This window comes from Myotis nattereri, assembly GCF_964212035.1.
Source record: "Myotis nattereri genome assembly, chromosome: 11".
NCBI lineage: Eukaryota > Metazoa > Chordata > Mammalia > Chiroptera > Vespertilionidae > Myotis > Myotis nattereri.
In genome coordinates, this window is record NC_138086.1 from 68724263 (window position 1) to 68745636 (window position 21374).

At 39.0% G+C, this 21374-nt stretch overlaps 1 protein-coding gene across 1 annotated transcript in view; it reads right to left on the reverse strand.

The window, feature by feature from the left end:
- Positions 1-21374, reverse strand: part of RELN (reelin) — a 432712-nt gene that overhangs the window by 180509 nt on the left and 230829 nt on the right. Inside the window, exons 9-10 of the mRNA XM_081101781.1 lie at positions 19449-19545; positions 16777-17017 (exon numbers count right to left, since the gene is read on the reverse strand). Of these exons, the coding sequence (XP_080957907.1) occupies positions 16777-17017; positions 19449-19545 (338 nt within the window). The remainder of the gene's footprint in view (positions 1-16776; positions 17018-19448; positions 19546-21374) is intronic.

A 21374-nucleotide genomic window follows, 5' to 3' on the forward strand; every position in this document is an offset into this window, starting at 1 on the left:
CCTAATCCTATCTGTCAAGTTTAAGGGAAGAGTCACAGTTAGCTTTGTTACCCCTCCCAAGTAGACCCAGTGTCCTCTGGGTGTAGAGGGAGAGAAGTATCGCCTTTTCAATATTCTCCCTTTCATAGTCTTAGTTAGTTCAGTGCCACACAATCAAAGAAAGGGGGTGACACGCCCAAAGTAAACAGCGGCCTTTCAGAAGGAGGTGGCTCAACCTTCTCCATCTCACAGCAAGACAGGCTGCCATTTCCTGGGTGGCAGGGCCTGCAGATGAACTGAACCCACACGGATGGCTTGGCCTGCTCTGCTCCCCACCACACCGAGGAGATCGGAGATGATTTCTGCCTCAGCCTTTCTGAGTAGAACCCAGTGTTTTTCATGTTTGGAGTAAGGGTGATATGAGCCAGCAGGCTAATATAAGGACTGCAAAAGAGGGGATAGTCTGTAAAACTGGTGAATTCTTCAAACATTTGAGCAGGAATGGGCCACCTGAGAAGCTGATTAAGTATAGGCCCTATAATACTTAAGAATTTTGCAAAGGGTTGAGGCCAGTTCGGGGTTCTCATTTCTGAGGATTCCTAAGATAATTACAAGGCAAGTTAGAGTTTCTTGTTTGTTTTCAATATATTTTTTATTGATTTCAGAGAGTGAGAAAGATAGAAACATTAATGATGAGAATCACTGATTGGCTGCCTCCTGCATGCCCCCCACCGGGTATCAAGCCCCACAACCTGGGCATGTGCCCTGACCGGAACTGTGACCTCCTGGTTCATAGGTCCACTGAGCCATGCTGGTCGGGCTAGAGTTTCTTGCTAATACTATTTTTAGGATTGGTCACAGATGGCTCAATGTCTTAGAAATGGTCTGGTTTCCCAGATGCTCTCCAAACTGAGAATTTATACCTGAATGCATTTGGATTGAGATGCAGTCCCTGGCCTCTGCTGGTTTGATATTGCATCTCTGCATCTGAATGGGACTCCATGGCCTACTTGATTAGGTAGGGGTTGTTGGAACTTTCTCCTAGAATTTACCTCAATTAATTTAGCACCTAAAGGAATGAAGGCCACAAAGGCCTGAAGAAAACAAAGAACTGGAAACCAAAAATAATCAAGATGACAAGAAATGAAAACTCAGTTGTTATGCATCGGAATTTGAGGATTGGAGTCAGAAGGCATGTTCCCAAACATTTCTCTACTTCACGGTGACATGGTTTTGTACAAGTCATTTAATTCCTTTTGTCCTGTTTCTTAAGCTGTAGAATAAGACCAATAATATATATTTTCTAGAGATGATGTTAGAAGTACAAATAATATATATGGAAGTGCTTTTTTAAAACTCAAGTGTTGTAATAAAATTATTTTATTTCTGAATATGTGCATTTTCAAAAAATAAGGCATTATATTCCAAACTCTTAGGAGTTGATAGTAAAATTGAAGGCTATTTAAATCTATTTTTTATTGATGTTAGAGAGAGAGGAAGGGAAAGGGATAAAGAGATAGAAACATCAATGAGAGAGAAACATCGATTGGCTGCCTTCTGCACATCCTCTACTGGGGATTGAGCCTGCAACCTGGGCATGTGCCCTGACTGGGAATCAAATCGGTGACCTCTTGGTTCATGGGTGGATGCTCAACCACTGAGCCACACCAGCCAGGAATTAAAACTATTTTTTTTAATTGTGTTTCTCATTAGAATAGTCATTAAAATTCTTAAGGTCAACTTAAAACCTTCAGTAAAATATAAAAGAATATTTCCCACAATACAATATGGTAGGCACTGCATATACTCATTCATTTTTAGTGTAGATAGACCATCAATTAGAAATGTCAAAGGCCTTCAAATTCTGGCAGATTACCAAACATTCTTCTGAGACAGGAAAACTTAATAATGCAAGATGTCTGTTGCCACTTCTCTTACAGATGCATTGTATAACATCAATGCACTATGTTAAAATCCAAACAAAATGTGCATCGAAACTATGAAAAGAATTCCAGAAAATTGCTCTCAGTGATTTTAATAGCCAGCTGTTTTTGTTCAGCATCTATTCAAACTCATGTCATTTATATGAAATAACAATTAAAATCTAAACAACTTTAAAAGACAGTTAAATGAGCTCTTGCTATGTTAAAAACAACATTATTTTGGAAGTCAGGATATTTTATTTTGAGTATAGTAAAAACATCTATCAGGTTTTCTTGAGAAAATGATTATAAATAGCATGTGATGTCCTGAGTCATGCCTTTTGATTGTGGCGAGTATATATCAGGTAACTAACTGGAATTTATTCTGGGTGGTATGAAAGTATAAATTTTGTAGATGGGCTCCAAATATATCTTTCTATATCTAGCCCTCCTAAAATACATTAATTATAATTATTTTGAGTTTGTTGCATTATTTTTGCATTGATCAATGGCATGCACTTGATACTTTTAAGTACTGCAGATATGCAAATATTAAAAATCCCTTACATGAAAAATAATTTTAAAAAGGCCCTGGCAGGGTAGCTCAGTTAGTTAGAGTCTTGTCCCAATATGCCAACATTGTGGGTTTGATCCTGGATCAGGGCACATACAAATTTTCCTTTAAAATTGTTTAAATGTACACTTAAATTTTTAATAAATGGCTCTACTTAACAAAATCCCTTAAACATAGTCTTTCTTTGCTTGTATTTGTCAATCAAAAATATTTTCCTACTTTGCTGTTATATGGGTTTCCTTTACTTGAAAAGCAGAACACAGTGTAACTAAGTGACAAGAATTTGCCATTCAGAAAAGCATCAACAGGAAACATCAGTGCAAATTCCTCAATATAACAAGTCCTTGGCCGCAATTCAGGGCAGCATTTTTCTAAGGTTGTTCCCTATACTCTGCTGAAAATGTTAATGGCTTCACCTCTGTGCTTGTGAAAGTACTTGCAATCACCTCCAACCATAGCTTAATTAGGTTTCTATCAAAGATGAACACGAAGGCACCTCTTAATATTATCTCCCCGGGGTCTAATGGCCCTGATGATTCTTTCAAGCATCTGTAGCCTGGCCATTTATTTTTTTACTATATATCCTTTTTGTTGAAATGAGTATATGGGGCATTTGGGCAATGCCAGCTTGCAGAGAGCTGGTGGCAGATGGGATGAAATCTGCCTGGTATGCCTTCCCTCCACATGAGCAGAGAGCCATCCATTTCCTCCATTAAGGAGTTGTCACTCAGCCCGCCCAGCTGGAAGACCGTTTTTGATAGCCAAGCTGGCTGGTGGCAGACAATTCAGATACAAAGTGCACTTTAAAAGGAAGCTAAAACATCATTTGTAGGAAAATTGAAAATGCATGGCTTCCACCACAGCCAATTTTTTAATGACTGTAATATTTTAAGTGATTATTTTTTGCCACTTCAGATTGCTCCTTAGAGAGGAGAGGGTTTTTTTTTTTTTTAATTAAAATCTAGGCAATGCAAACAGATGAGATATGAGGAGCAGAGAAAAGAGAAATAAGATGAATAAAATTAATTAAAATGGCATTGTTGGCAGAGCCATAAATTAGCCACTATGTGACTGGAAATAAACTCTTAGATTGTTGTAAGAGTTTCTGGATTAAAGTGAGATGTGTGATTGGGAAGTGACTGACTTACAGCCTACGTATCATTGTGTTTCACCTTGCATTATGCTATAGCTTTATCATATAGAAATACATATCTCCTATATCTTTGTTCAATGGCCTTTAAAAGTGCACTTTCATATTATTTTAAAAAAACAATGTAGGAAGAAGAGAACAATTTCCTTCATGAGACAAAATGAGTTTATCATTTTTTGCACAATTTCTAGGAAATTTAATGCCAGTTAAAAAAAACCTGAAAACTTGGCTATGCACACAGTCCAAGGGCAGGAGGGCTGAAGTACATTTTCTCTAGTCAACACAATAGATGCACCCGTGGAGAGTGAATTTTAGGGAGCTTAAAGAGTGTTTTCTCCTCATTATTTTCTGGATTCATTAAGCATTCACATTTGAACCACTTTATGCTAAGATTCATAAAGATTCAATTTATGGTATATTTTGTGACAAGTGTATAATTACTTGGCAATAGTTATGACAACTCTAAAATGGCAATAGTGACAGTTTTGAATTGGAGTAATGAGTGGAAGAATAACAATGTAAAATTCCATAGGCAGTTGTTAACCTTGTTGATGGGGATCAACTTGACTTTCAGTGTCTGAGGTTTTCAGACTTGCCTCCTCAAATTAAGGCCAAGGATACCAACTACAACATGGAAGGCTGCAAATACTGAGGAATAAAGGCCTGGCTTTATAGTAAATATACTTGGCTATGAAAATGAAAGCTGTTTGATCTTGGGGAAGCTACTTGGCCTCTCTGAGCCTACTTTTCCATCTGTGAAATGGGGGTAATTATGATGGTTAGATGAGATATTGTAAGTAACATGCCTACTAAAGATTGGTGAATCTTAGGAAATCGGTAAATGCTATTTCCCTCCTCTTTTTTGCTCCATCTTTATTCATTCATTTAACAAACCTTACGTTAATGAGTGTCACTATGCTGTCTAGGTGTAAAGCTGATGGAAAAATAGTACTATTGTTTTAAAAATATGTTTTACTGATCTTAGAGAAGAGAGGAGGAGAAAGAAATATTGATGAGAGAGAGAACATCCATTGGCTGCGTCTTGCACGCCACCTACTGGGGATCAAGACCGCAACCTAGGCATGTGTCCTGACTGGGAATCAAACTCTCCCTGCATGGGATGACAACCAACTGAGCCACACTGGCCAGGGACTTACTATGTTTATTTGTGAAGTTCATATAGAATAAAATAAATTTCACTTACCAATTATTGTATTAACTTAATTAGTGATTAAGGGTGTCAGTTTCAGACCAAAAACAAACAAAAAATGGGTACATTAGGCAGACAGGCTCTGGGGACTTGTTTGAATGGTTATTTTCAATAGAATTTGTCAAAATTATTTGTTTCTGTGCTTATTGCCACTCTCATCATGGTGATCTGGCTCAATTCCATGTTTCACTAATGCTATTCCACATTAATTATTGTACAAATAGGCTGCATTGAGGGGAATTGTGAAAAGCACACTACATACATTTAACCCTTCATCCCCAAAGTACTCTTATTAGCTTAACAAATTATATTCTGGCTCATTCTACAACATCATGTACCCAGCTCTTGGGGGAAACATGACAATAACAGCAATGCAATCCAAAGTGAAGAACATCCCAAGCAAAGGGAATTTAGGTAGACAGCATGCAATTAACCAAGCTGGAATCTGGCCAGAAAATCATAGTTAACATTCCGATTCTTAATGGAAAAAGACATGGGAACATGAACTAGCTACAAGTCTGACTGAGCTCAGGTTTATCCTCATTAGAAAGCCAGGACTCCAATCCCTCAAGTTACAGACCAGAGAGTTTCCAGTACAATGATTTGCAAATCACATTTTTGGAAAGCATATCTGATTCCCTCCTGTTTGTCCTTGCATTCTAAAAAAGAAAATCATTAAATGAATTGTTGAGACCATTTTCTGGGGTGCTCAATTTCTGCGCATTATAGTAGGCAGGTATTGCTCTGCCAGGGGATTATATTCCCAAAAAGCACGTTTAAAAAATGAATTCTGCTTTGAGTGTGATCATTCCTTTCACTGTTTGTCTTAGATTTTTTTTTTCATTAGCCTCACCTTGCATTAAGACTTAAGATTTTCAGGCAAGTTAATTTACATATTTTCATAATTTGGATGTAATGATTTTTATTCTCCATTAATGTTTCAACAATTTGTGACAATAGTATTAGACAGGTGGCAGCAGAAACCCAGAATGAAAGCTTCAATTCTTATATAGGACTGGAGATTTGCCTAGTGTCCCCTGGGACAATGAATTTGGCAAATGCATAATGTATAAGAGCTATAAGAAAATTAATAAACTCTCCTGTTCTGACTTAATGCTTCCCCTAATGAATTGTTGATTTACCTAATAGCTACTGTCTTCATCAGGACCTTCGATGTTTGTTAAACTAGGAAATGTGTCATTATTGGATGTTTATCAATAATTAATGGAGGAGAGAGGAAGCAATCTATTTAACTGAAAGTAGTAGTAGAGAGAAGGTTAAGATATGACCTGTCTAAATTCCGTATACTTAGTTACTCCAAGTCCTTGGCATAAATGTGCAAAATTTAATAAATTACTTTTTAAGGGAACTTCTTTTGAATACATGTGGTCAAATCATAGCCTATTATAAAGGTCAAACCTTTATAACAGGCTCTGACAGTCAGCACTGATTTACTTCTCCATACAAGTTCCCATAAATGTGTAGAAGAAGTAATCTGGATTCCCTTGCTAATAACACTATGAAGTAGGATAATAAACAGAAGAAGATTAGCAGGTGCAGGCACAGCCATCAGAGTGGGAAGACTCCTTAAAAATAAAAAATACAAATAACAGCACCTATCTCATAGCGATCTGCATTTAATCTGTGGGTCAATTCCAGAGTTGACAGAAGCCAGTGATTTATGCCTTTGCAAGCTGAGAGTATCCAGGGTAGCTGAGCAGATATCAACATTTATTAATGGTGAGTGAGCAAAGCACCCCCTCTCTCCCTGACACACACATACATACAGATATCAAGGAGCCACAGATCATTCATGCTTGCAAAATACAGATCTTGACTACAACTAAAGATGAGAGTGGACAAATACACAAAAAAGTGAAGCAGCTGCTTGACCAATATCCACCTCCATGGCATATTGATCCACTGGGAAACGCTGCTTACTGGGGAGTTGGATGGATTGAAGGATGAAGAAAACACCCCACAAACGGAAACCTGCTCACAGCTCTTTCCTCGCCATTTGTCCCTGGGTTCCTTCTGAGTACCTCACTGATGTTTGCAGCTCTTCTCTTCGATGGTGGGTCATGGGAAGTAGGCAGCTGCAGCAGTTCCAAGCTAAACCTTCAAAAACCTACGTTTAGTGTTTTTCTTTGAACTTAAACTTAAGAATAGTCTCAGATTGCAGGGTGTGTCTGAGAAGCTGGAAAGAGATTATTTGATGGACTTGTCCAGATGTTTCCAGAGTGACTAAGGAAAATTAAGCACTAAACATATAGGGTCTTTACAGATACTCAGCGTTCATCTTCTATAGACAGAAAACTTGGATGATAGGGTCTTTCTCATAGTGTTGGCACCTGCAAGCACTCCTGAAATGCCATCATTACTGCTATTTATACTATTTCATTATTATTATCATTTACCACTATGATTAATATTATTATTTATTATCATCCACTATCCATGCTACTGTAAGTATCTTCCCTGGATATGAGAATCCTACCCAAGATGAAACACTGATTCTTTTTTTTAAAATTTTATTTATTTATTTTTTTATTATTATTAGTTAAGGTATTACAAATGTGTCCTCATCCCCCCCATTAATCCCCAACCTCCCCCCCCACACACACACTCACGTTCCCATCCCCCTGTTGTCCATGTCCATTGGTTTGCCTTATATACGTGTATACAAGTCCTTCGGTTGATCTCTTCCCCTTACCCCCGCCCTCCCCTACTTTCCTTCTGGGGATTGATAGCCTGATCGCTGTTTCTCAGTCTTTGGATCTGTCCCTTTTCATCAGTCTATGTTGCTCTCTATAATCCACCAATGAGTGAGATCATGTGGTATTTATCTTTCTCTGACTGGCTTATTTCACTTAGCATAATGCTCTCCAGTTCCATCCATGCTGTTGCAAAAGGCAAGAGTTCCCTTTTTTTTTTTTACCGCAGCATAGTATTCCATTGTGTATATGTACCACAGTTTTCTAATCCACTCATCTGCTGATGGAAACACTGATTCTTGATACTATATGATTAAATGGAAGATCTCCCCCCCCCCCAATATCACTTCATTTCCTTTAAACTCTGATGACAAAACCAAGACCACCATCACTGAGTTGGAGCACCAGAAGTTGCCCTGAGAGTCATCATTTTCCCACTTCATCTTTTTTCCTAGGACACTGAATTGGAACACCTTTCTTCACTAAATTCTTTTTTAACTTTTTCTTTTTATCAACATAAATAATTTTTAATTTTTAAATTACAATTGACATACAATATTAGTTTCAGGAGTACACCCCAGTGATAAGATTATCCAGCAAAGCTATCATTTAGAATTGAAGGACATAAAAAGGGTTTCCCAGGCAAGAAAAGGCTGAAGGAGTTCATCACTACAAACCAGTATTACATGAAATGCTAAAGGGTCTTCTTGAAGAAGAAGAGGAAGAGGAGGAGGAGGAGGAGGAGGAGGAGGAGGAGGAGGAGGAGGAGAAAATATATGAACAATAAAATGACACTAAATACATAGCTATCAACAATTGACTCTTAAAAAACAAAACAAACAATTAGAACAGAAACAGACTCACAAATAGAACATTTTGACGGTTGCTAGATAGGGGAGGGGGGTTTCGGGGGATGGGTGAAAAAAGTGAAGGGATTAAATATATAGTCAGTCCTGGCTGAGTAGCTCAGTTAGTTAGAGAGTGTTGTCCCAATATGCTAAGGTTATAGGTTTAATCCCGGGTCAGGGCACATACAAGAAGCAACCAATGAATGCATAAATAAATGGAACAAAAAAATCGATGTTTCTCTCTTACTCTCTCACCCTCCCTCTCTCCCTCTCCAAAATCAATCAATAATTTTTTTTAAAAAAAGTACAAATTGGTAGTTATAGAATAGTCACAGGAATGTAAAGTTCAGAATGGCAGCTATGGTAGCAGTAGCTATTCTCATGACTACAAATGAATTGGCAGAAATCATATACAAAAGTTAAAAAAGAAATATTCTGTAAAAGAAGGCGAAATCATCACAACCAATATTTAAGACATGGGACTCAATACTGAGAGGGCCGCAGGCTCCTTGCCTTGCTAAGCCCAAGATCTGCTTACTCTGGTTGCTAATGAGGGCGGTGCTCTGGGAGCTTTATGACTTGCAGCACTGTATTTATTGGCAGTTAGAGCCCCACCTACTTGGTCATGAACAAAGGGCTGCCTAGGGATTTGTGGGAAATAAAATATCATGATGGTAATTAGAAGCATAAGAATATTATGTGCCTTTTCTTCCACATGGCCAAGTTCTCTGAGAAAACACTGGGAGATGAGTCAGGCAAGGCCATGAACTTGTAAGGAGAATGGAGGAGAAACACAGATGGCTGTACAGGAAAAACATATCAATTCTGTAACCTCTTACAGCCCTTCCAAATAAAAAAGCACAACAAATCTAAGGCCAGGTTCAGTGTTAGAAACTGGTACTGTTATACATCTATTTCATATTAATTACTAAATCGCCAACAGATGGTAATAGCTTTCTACCAACCCAGGGCAGATTTAAAGTGGTGACCTATAATTGCAATTCCCCAGATCACATAAAATCCTAAGTTAATTACTCTATTTGGTCTTATATCATTTTGCCCTACTTGAGATAAACAAGGACAGGCTCATATGAAATGGGTTAAATATTCCCCAAAAACGGAATAAAGAAGAAATCTAAAGGAGGCAAGGAGAAATCTGTATGATGAATGCCAGTGACTCATTTGTTTCTTTCTTATTTGACCCGACTCTCTCAAACATTATGTTCAAATTCATCAGCTGGACAGTTTACATACTTACTACTCTCTATTCTCTTGTTTTATAAACAGTATCACTTAAAGATCACTTGCTGTTAATAACAAAATGTACCATTAATAATTCAAATTATAAGCATGACACTGAAACTTAAATCCAATGAAAATTATTTCTTTTGATTGCCAAAGGTAACAAATATGGACAATACTTGTGTCTGATGTAACCAAGTTAGTGCATTCATTTTGATATTACTTTAATGGCATATAAGGATGACCTAGTTTGTGAAGTCTTTATTTTTTCTATCGCGTTCCTTTCCCCCTCCTCATAACTGGTACTGTCAGCTCAATCCTTTGCCTTCTACTAATTTTCCTCTGTGTTTACTTCCTCGTGAAACTTGTTTGTTCTTAAAGTTTTCAATGAAGAGGATGTATATTTATTAAGTCCTTTCTACATGCCAGGCACTATCCTAAGGGTTTTACATGTATTTTTTTCTTTATTGATTAAGGTGTTACATATGTGTCCTTATCTCCCTATTGCCCCCCTCCCTCCCACACATGCCCTAACCCCCCCTGGTGTCTGTGTCCATTGGTTATGCTTATATGCATGCATACAAGTCCTTTGGTTGATGTCTCCTCTTTACCCCCACCCTCTCCTACCTTCCCTCGGAGGTTTGAGTATTTTTAAATTTAATTATCATGACATGAAGTGCATCTTATTTTTAGTCCTGTTAACAGGTGAGTACACTGAAGAACTGTGAGGTTAAATAACCTTTCCAAGACTGCATGGCTAATAAATGGTGAAGCCAAGATATGATCCCATGCAGGTAAGCCAATTTCCTTAACACTGTGCTATATCCAGTCCCACTCCCAGTATTTTCAGCTAACTTCAAGTCATCACTTAATGTGAAATTCATTTTCTTTCCCTATAAACTAGATCTTGTTATTTGTTTTTCCAGCTTCTCATCCAAGTCAATTAACACCTAATAATCTAGCATGTGCCACACACCAGGGATTGAGAAATGGTTGGAATAGTCACCGAGCTTAAGAAACTAACATTCTAAACAGGGAGAAACATAAATGAAAATAAAGCAATGTTGTAAATGCTCTCATAGAGGTATATGTCCAGTGTAACAACATGTTGAAATGGAATTAATTTTGCATTGGTTTTGGTTGAGGCTCCAAGAAAACAGGTGGCAACTCCTCCACATTCCAAAGTGAGCTGATGGACTGAACATAAGGACCTAGCAAAAGAGGTGGTAAATGGGCTCACTTATCACTCACATCGAAGGTACCCAAGCTTGCAGATGATGTGAGTAGGAAGCTGGGCAACAGAGAGAGGGTTTCTCTAGAGAGGGTTGTTAGTGAGCTGTGAGTCCCACCCATGCCCATGTCAGGGAGGAGGGTACCCTCGCCTCTTCTCAAACCTGGTGTACAGGATTTCAGGGGTACCACCTGGAGGGCCTGCTGTGTGGTCTTGGACTAGTGCCAAGCAGAAGAAGGCTGCATGTGTAAGTAACTACTCTCCTCCCACGGACGGGTCCAAGGTGACTGCTTACCACAGACTAGGCTTGGGCCTGTGCGCACAAGCGACAACCACGTTGGTCTAAGATCCTGCCCCTGAACTACTTTGTAGAGGAGCAAGAAGCCCTCAGCAGAAAGCGGTTGCAGTCATTAGCCAGAGGTCCCAGAGAGATGCATGGGGGGCATCCCCAGCTTTGGAGAGGAGTGGGGAGATTTCCAAGGAGCCTATTGGTAGGTTCAAGAGAGAACCAGCTTTGATCATGTATCAGGATGAGGGATTAATCCTTTTCGCTTACAACAATAGCTGTATCTTTTCTTTTCTCCTTCCATCAGACCCAGCCCTGGAGGGCTCAGAGGCTGAAACTTGTGGTGGGTGGTGAGGAAAGAGAAGGACATGACCACTGCCTCCATCTCCACCCACTGCAGTAGACCTAGGCTGGAGGAGGGAGGAACTATGGATGAAACTTGAGGTTTGGATGCCTACAGGAAACTGGCCCTATTTGTTTTTAAACCAATAATGTAGGAGACTAAAGTGATTGGATGATGTGTGTTGGTCTCTCGGCTGTCTTAGGACCTGCTTTAGTTTTCATGCAAAGAAGGCAGAGATGACTTTGAATGGTCACTTGGGAAAAAGAATGGATCTGTTTTCTATAGCCTGGCCCCACTCCAAGTCTTCTTTGTTCAGCCTAATGGTTATACCAGCACAGAGAGGAGAGAGACATCAACTACACAAAACTTCACATGGACAGACATTTGAGCTGGGCCCTTGTGGATGCTGTGCAATTTCCAGGCGGAGAAAAGAGAAAGGTGGGAGAGCATGTACAAAGGGGTGAGGGCGTGCAGTTCTATGCTGTATTTGTGAGGCTGGTAGTCAGTGCAGCAGATGAGGATGAAAAGTTAGGTTGGGCCTAGGAGAGGGTCTTGAATTACATGCCAGGGAGTTGGGTTTGCATCTTCTAGGTCTACACACGTCTTGAGTATGGAGGGAGCATGATGCCACATTAAGGAATGATGCTGTAGTTTTTGTCAGTGGCATTCCTTGTATGATCCTTGGCTTTTATCATCCTTGTCAGAGACAGTCTCCTACCATTAGACTGCTGATTTCTTTCTTCGGTGTTCCACCATTCTCACTCTATTTCATCTCCCAGGCAGGCTACTGAAAATGCCTCCTGCCTCCCTAAGGGAAATATTTTAATAGTCCCGTCTCCTTAAGTTCACCTTAGGTCAGAAGTCAATACTTGAGATGGACCCATAACTAGGATTGCGAAAACAAAATCAGCTACGGAAAAGAAGGAAGAGACCAGTGTTTGGTCTGAACTTACTAAATTCTGATGTCTGAAAATCAGTCATCTGGAGGAAGGAACATGCAGTGTTAATAGAATAAAGCTGAAGCAAGATTAATAAATATGAGAAAAGCAAGAATCTTTTCACCTAGAGCCAGAAAGTGATGGGGAAGAAAATGAGCAGAAAATTTAACAAATGAATGCTGAGAAGAAACAGGAAAAACAGAAGCACATCAGTTTGCATTCATTACTTATAAGAGCAAAGTCAATGGTGACAGATCAAGGTTATGTCAGATTCCCGTATTTGAATCCTGGTTCTGCCACTGGTGAGAGGTATACTTTGAACAAGTTACTCAACATCTTTATGTCCATTTCAACATCTGTAAAATGGGGTTAAGACAGCACCTTCCTTATAGGTTTACAAGGATCAAATTATATGAGATGATATATATAATTCTGTGTGTGTATGTGTGTGTGTGTGTGTGTCTACACATGCCTCAAAGAGTAAGTACCTAGAACAGTAAGTACTTGATAAAAAATAGACCTTTTTTAAAAAAATGATATATTTTTATTGATTTCAGAGAGGAAGGGAGGGGGAAAGATAGAAATATCAATGATGAGAGAGAATCATTGATCAGCTGCCTCCTGCATGCCCCACACTGGCGATTGAGCCCACAACCCGGGCATGTGCCCTGACTGGGAATTGAATCGTGACCTCCTGGTTCATAGGCCAATGTTCAACCACTGAGCCATGGAGGACGGGCAAAAGTAACTCTTTTTTATTGGACAAACAGAAGTTGGTAATGAGAAAGCAGAGAGGGTACCACCATAGGCTCTGGGTAATTAATTTGAGGGTGTTTGGGAAGAGTTCAGTATATAATTGCATGACTAAAATAGCAGACTGAGCCCTAGCTGGTTAGCTCAGTGGATAGAATGTCGGCCTGAGGACTGAAGGGTTCTGGGTTTGATTCCAGTTAAGGGCATGTACCTCGGTTGCAGGCTCTTGCCCGGCCCAGGCCCTGGTCAGGGCTATTGCAGGAGGCAATTAATTAATGTGTTTCTCTCACATCGATGTTTCTCTCTGTCCCTCTCTCTTCCACTTTTCTAAAATTCAATGGAAAAATATCCTCGGATGAGGATTAACAAAAAAATTAAATAAATAAAATAATAAATAAATAAATTAAATAGTAGAATGATGGTTGCTAGAAGGGAGAGGGATTAGAAGGCTGGGTGGAAAAGTTGAAGGGATTAAGAAGTACAAATTGGTAGTTACAAAATAGTTGAGGGAATATAAAATAGAGCATTTTATATAATAAAAGGCTAATATGCAAATCGATCAAACAGCAGAATGACTGGTCTCTATGACATGCACTGACCACCAGGGGGCAAATGCTCTGCTCAAGCAGGAGTTGCCCCCTGGTGGTCAGTGCGCTCCCACCGGGGGGGGGGGGGGGCAGGGGGAAGAGCGCCACTCAGCCAGAAGCCAGACTCATGCTGGTGAGTTCAGCGGTGGTGGCGGGAGCCTCTCCCACCTCTGTGGCAGTGCTAAGGATGTCCGACTAGCGGCTTAGGCCTACTCCCTGACATCCTCCGAGGGCTCCTGAACTGCGAGAGTGTGCAGGCTGGGCTGAGGGACCCCCTGAGTGCACGAATTTTGTGCACCGGGCCTCTAGTAGGAAATATAATCAATGATATTGTAATAACTATGTATGGTGCCACATGAGTACTTGAAATATCAGGGGGATTAATTTGCAAAGTACATGATTGTCTAAACACTATGCTGCTCACCTGAAATTAATAAAAAATAATATTGAAAAAACAGTAGCTCTTATTAGACAAAGAGTATTCTATCTGTCCTTGACACCTAGTATTCCCTCATTTTCTCAATAAGTCTCCAACCTTCTCCATTCCCTTTCCTAAAAATCTCTGAAATCTGTCCACATTTTCCCATCCTGTTTGCGAATTCTGGCCAACATGATCTCCCACTGGACTGCTGTTACCAGCCTCCTACTTGGTGTCTCTGCACGCCTTCTCTCCCCTCCATTCCACCCTCCATTCTCCAGGGGGTAGTTCAAAATCAAATATGATTGTGTGACTCATGTGGAACACTTGGTGACTCCCTATTACTTTCACAATAAAGTTCAAACCCTATAGGGGCTTAGAAAACCTTCAAGGTTTTGTCACTGGCCTTGTCTCCAGACGTAACTATCACAAGTCTCACCTTAACACATTTCGTACCGCTCAGGAGTTTTCTCGTGTTTCGCGCGCCATCTGTTAAGGACCGCCCACGAGTGTTCTCGTTTTTTCATGCCCATGTAAAAAGGAGCGAATCTAGATACTTATGTAAATTTTGTTTGGTCCCTCTTCATAGAGGAAAATGTTTTACGCAGTACCATACGTTAAAAAAGTACTAGGAACTTTAACTGTTTAATTGTCTTTGTAAATAAAAATGTTATAATTATTGAAAAACAACACCTAAAGTGCAGTATGATGATTTAAATAACGTGCAGTTTGCCCAAAAACGTGCGGTCCCTGGCGTATGTCTTAAGAGATTTCTATGTGGTACGCAATGTGTTAAGAATCTGTTAGAAAACTATTTTGTACATTATCCAAGACCTTTGTTTCGTGCTCTCACTGTATGTCATTTCTGATTCTAGAAACAATAGTCCTCCCACCTGGCCAACTCCAAATTACTCTTCAGTCTCTGCTTGGATTCCACTTCTTCCGGATCGCCTTCCTAAACCCTCAAGTCTGGATTTGGTACTGTATGTTGTATTTCCACAGCACTCCACAGTTTCCTAGCAAATTATAGAAATTACTAGAGGCCCAGTGCACAGAATTCATGTGGGGAGGGGGGGGGTGGAGAGGATGTGTTCCTCAGTGCAGCCTGCACCCTCTCCAATCTGGGACCCCTTGAGGGATGTCCATTTAATGGGCAGTCAGATATCCCTTTCTCAATCCAGGACTGCTGGCTCCCAACCGCTCGCCTGCCTGCCTGCCTGATTGCCCCTAACCCAGTAGTCAGCAAACTATAGCTGGCGAGCCACATGCGGCTCTTTGCCCCTTGAGTGTGGCTCTTCCACAAAATACCACGTGTGGGCGTGCACATACAGTGCGACTGAAACTTCGTGGCCCATGTGCAGAGGTCGGTATTTTGTGGAAGAGCCACACTCAAGGGGCCAAAGAGACCACTGCCCTAACCACTTCTGCCTGCTAGCCTGATCACACCCTAACCACTACCCTGCCAGCCTGATCAATGCCTAACTGCTCCTCTGCCGGCCCTATTGCCCCTAACTGCCCTCCCCTGCAGGCCTGGTCCCCCTCCCAACTGCCCTCCCCTGCAGGCCTGGTCACCCCCAACTGCCCTCCCCTGTAGGCCTGGGTCCCCTCAGCTGCCCTTTCCTGCAGGCCTGGTCCCTCCCAACTGCCCTCCCTTGCAGGCCATCTTTGACCACATGGGGGCGGCCATCTTGTATGTTGGAGTGATGGTCAATTTGCATATTACCTCTTTATTAGATAGGATGCTATTTTGTATTTGCATGTTGACATATCTAATTACCCACACTAAGTTGACAGCCACCTGGAGGGCAGAAACATACCTGCCTTTTTGTGTTTTTACTCTCTAGGTTCAGTCCAGTACATGGCACAGTGGCATGGCTCTGTGGTTGAGTGCCAACCTATGAACTAGGAGGTCACGGTTCAATTCCTGGTCAGGGCACATGCCCAGGTTGCAGGCTCAATCCCCAGTGTGGAGTGTGTAGGAGGCAGCTGGTCAATGATTCTCTGTCATCATTGATGTTTCTATCTCTCCCCCTCTCCCTTCCTCTCTGAAATCAATAAAAATATATTTAAAAGAAACCTTATTAAATAGATGGACAAATGTTTTTGTAACAAAGATTTTCTATCCTTAGAAGAGGAGGTAACATAAAAACAACATTGCCTATTCCTTTACTACAGCGGTTCTCAACCTGTCGGTCGTGACCCCTTTGGGGGTCGAATGACCCTTTCACAGGGGTCGCCTAAGACCATCGGAAAACACATATATAATCACATATTGTTTTTGTGGTTAATCACTATGCTTTAATTATGTTCAATTTGTAACAATGAAAATACACCCTGCATACCAGATATTTACATGACGATTCATAACAGTAGCAAAATTACAGTTATGAAGTAGCAACAAAAATAATTTTATGGTTGGGGATCACCACAACATGAGGAACTGTATTAAAGGGTCGCGACATTAGGAAGGTTGAGAACTACTGCTTTACTAGCAGGTTTGGTAAGAATAGTTATCTTTGTGCAAATTGGCTTATTGAGCTTTAGGTTTTGGAGAAGAGAAGGAACAAAAGAGCGATCAAACCTTAACTGTAGCTCCTGGGAAGAAAAGCCAGTTGCCCGTGTCTACGGGATCGAGACTATCTTCTAAAATGACTTGTCTGTGAGCCGAGTTGATGACCAGGATGTTATCCAAGGCCCAGCAGGCTTCATACACTTCACCCACACGAAGATTTTCCTGCTTCCACTGAAACTGGACGTTCTCCCCTTTGGCGTGTTCAGGAAGGTAGAGGATGTGGATGATTGTGCTGACATTGGAAGGGGCTCTGGAACATATGGTGAGATGGGAATTAGTGCCACAGTTAAAGCACTTAAACCAGCTTTGTTTCTTAATTAAGATTGTACTTTCATTATCTTAAAAATACTATATACAGTACAGATTAAGTACTCATAATCCCATAGCCCTTAAATCTTTTAGTGTATGCTGAATATTAAGGAGTTCACAGTAAGTGATGGCAGTTTAAATATTAAATGTCTTCAAGAAGTTTACTTTTAACACAGGACAGGCACTAAGCTAGTAAAGGAGTCACTTAAGAGATAATAGCACACACTTTCGTGGCGCCTCTAGAAAATCACAGTGTATCCAGCACAGTTTATTTGATACTAAGAAGAAGAAAGGAGAAAAACTATAACTTAATTTTGATTCTTACTTTGAAATTTTGCATGTATTAGAGAATTGCATGCTATATTTTATAATCAGTCTTTACATAATAGATATTTTCTTTCTACTAACCTGATACCTTTTTGTTTTATTTACATGAAATATGAGATTTGCCATGAGAATTAAATGCTCTATAATTCTTTAAAATTTCATGCAGATTGATCTTTAAAAACTTGTTACAAGTTTAAAATTATTTTTATATTACATGTATTACAATCTAGGCCCTTCTGCTATTTAGTAAAGTATTTTTATTCAACATTTTATTCTACCAATGTAGAAATCTACTACAGTAAAGATTACTGCTTTAGCAAAAATTAAGTGTTACTAAATGCAAACTATTAGTGCTCTGGACTTACTATAAATCAGTTTTAAAAGGACTACGGAAAAGACCTATTTTTTACTCACCAAAGCAGCACATACATGTCTGTAAAATTGTCAGTATAGGTTATAGATGGTGTACTTTACCTTTAGGGGTAATCAATTCCCCTTTCTTTTAAAATATTTCATGATGACTATGTTTTTGGCTTCATAAAGAATTTAAAATGATGAAAATAATATATTTAGATTTAAGAAGTGATTGAAAATATGTTCATTCTGGTTGCCAAATGGGAAGGAAAATCTGCACTAATGTATATAACAGTTTGATGTATGACCTTAAATTGAAAGTCTCACTTAGTCAAAAGCCAAATGGAATTAGCTGAATGTGATCTTTATGTGTTGTAATTAAATGTGTATGTGCATTCACTATCAAAGGTATGCAGTTGTTTTCCAGCAAGAAAAACCTGCTACAGTTTACCTAAATTATGACATACAAGTATTACATAGAGAAAAGGTGGAGGTGTGGTTAAAATTTACAATATTTATGCTGCCTTGATTAAAGACATTTATATAAATATTTCATGTGCATGATTTTCATAATAAGTACTAGAAGTTAGAAAGAATAACGAAATGTTCTGTTTAAAATTGGCATAGCATGCCAGAGCTTGGCTTAAACAGGTATCTCTAAATTATAGGTTATCCTGGCACAGAGGATGATGGTCTATTAAAATCCATGAATTAGAATTATTTTTCTCAGTTTTTGGTTAGACTAACACTTAGAAATGTAACATTTTTAAAATTTTGAAATACTACTAGAAACTCTGGATAGACTAGTTTAGTGTTAAAGACTAAGAATCTAATATTTATTCCCCCCTCTAAACAAATCACTATTTTTCAACATGGAAATATGGTAAGGAAAACAGCATGTGAAAAAAGAAAACTACAAAACTTATAGAAAATGTTCTACTTGAGTTATTCTAATTTAAGAAGTAAACCAATCAGAATAACAACCTTATAAAATGTCCAGGTATCTTTTTCCTTTTAACATGTTACTTGAAATTAAACATCCATTATGAATTTTGTTTTATGATTTAACCTATGCAGGAGTAAACATAATTTGACTCTTGCTAATTTAACCAAATCTTTTCAACTTGAATGAACTTTTTCCTCAAGTACCCTACCTCATTTTCTTATCAAGGTTTTTAAATAAAGAAAATGCAATAAATGATTACAAGTTGCATCATAACTATGATCATATAATTTTAGAACTGGCCTTAGGAAAGCTAGAAGGAAAATGACAGAACTAGAGTTTAGATGCAAAAGGTAGGGCAGCTATTCACTCACTGTCATTACAGACAAAGGACCAGATTTAGGTGGTAATCTGATATATTCCTAGGCCTATAAGCCAGGCCATAGTCATCAGGCCACCTGGAGAAATAGGTGATGTAATTTTGTGGAGGATTCTGTGCTTTTACCAAAAAATAATTTGTTAGAGCTACTACTGACAGTGGGAAGTTCCAAGTGGAAAATGACCCTTTTAACAATACTTCTTCCAATAGGGCAGATCATGATATATGTGTCCATGCAATTCAGCATAATTAACAAACAGAGTACCTTTAACCATGAGGATTAAAGTCAGTGGTAGAATGAAGGCAAACAGGGAAGAAGAAATACACCTATGTCAGAATTTATGAAAAATACTTTCAATGACAACAAACCTAATTGTCTCGAGCTGAATCCAGTCCGCAGTATTATTCTTGGCATATGACACGATGATGTCGGGGTCTGAATAACTAAAGCGACATGAACCTGAACCTGTAAATAGCAATAAGTTTCAAAGTTAAAAAACCTTGTAATGACATAGTATCCTTTCCAATAAATATTTTAGACACTTTTTTAACCATTTAAATATTTAACCGATTGTTTCCTCATTCTTCTAATTTTGCTGGAATTTCTTGTAAACTGTTCTGTTGAATATTACTTGATAAATAATTTTAGGAAACAGAAAAAAGGCAAACAAGGGAAATTGTAGATTTATTTAGAGATACACAAACTTCTAAATTAAATTATAAAATAAGCACATATTTTCTATGCCAAAAATATCTCAATATTATAGAATGATTGATAATGCACCATGGTTCTTGCGAGTTAATACCAATTAATAATGATTGCATTAAATGTACGTAAGTCATTTCATTTTTTAAAAATGTTTTTATTGATTTCAAAGAGAGGAAGAGCAAGGGAGAAGGAGAGACAGAAACATCAATGATGAAAGAGAATCATTGATGGGCTGCCTCCCACACGCCCCACACTGGGGATCGAGCCTGTAACCCTGGTATGTGCCCTGACCGGGAATCAGACTATAGCCTCCTGGTTCATAAGTCGACACTCAACCACTGAGCAACACCGACCTGGCTAAGTCATTAAATTTAATGAGGAATGAAAACACCGTCTTCTGTGTGTGTGTGTGTGTGTGTGTGTGTGTGTGTGTTATTTAAATGATGAGACAGTATGTGAGAAACTAAAATATTGTAAAGAAAACTCAAGCACTAAGTGAATGAGAACTATGGAAGATATGGTGTATATTATTTTATTATAGCCCAACATTAAAGATGTAAAAGAGGGACATTATATCTCATTGTGACTACTTGGTGATTATTTCCCATTATTATTTCCAATATTGGAAATATTTATACCAAAGAAAGTTTTAAAGCTCGGACAAAAATGTGTTTCTGCGTGTTCAATGAGTTCATACAATAAAACATAGTGTAAGTGTAATTTCAAAGATCTTTGGATACCCCAAACAGTCATGAAACATATGTCAGAAGTTTATTTTAGCAGGATTTTTAATACTGTATTAAAAACAAATGAACCAAAAAAAGAGAAATGGTGCCATTTATGTTTAACTGTTACCCATCTGCTAGAGGAGCCTGGGTTTCAGCAAATGGCATCTGCTGGGTTTTTACATTTCTAGCATGAGCTCCAAGCTTCCATCAGACTCATTTATTTTATTTCGGTGGTGTTTAGCACAACACCAGTTCGTTTGCAATCACAAAGCTGGCACTGTGCTGAAAGGCCAAACAGCAGTTTTCCCAGATTTATCCTCACAGCCAAAACATACGTGGAAAAGCAGGAAGGGCAAGGTATTCAAAGGAGAGTTACCCGGCAACCCTGAACTCAAACAGAAGCCCACCTTATGTCCTTCTGATCGCTGCTAAAGTCTACCTTCCATAAGCAGCTGCCTAAAATAAACATCACGCTGTGGGATTGGAAATGGGAACCGCCAGGGCTATGCGGGACAAACTTCAACACAAACAAGAGTAAGGTCTGGCAGACAATCTGTTTATTTCAAAAGAAAGCTCAAATTAGCCTGAAGAATTTAAATGGTATTTATGTGCTTCCTTTGTGCTGTACACACCGTAAGTACCTAAAAGCAAACGTGTAAGGTGAATCCCTGTAAAAGGGGAGGATAAGACAGATGATAACCAAAATCTTCCTTACAGAATTCAATCCCTTGAATATTGTTTACGAATTGAGAAGAGAAGCAAAGCTGATAAACCTCAAAATAAAAATGTGCCCAAAGGTGACCTTGATTACAAACATGACTCTCACCTGTCTATTTTCTTATGCTACATCTCCATGTT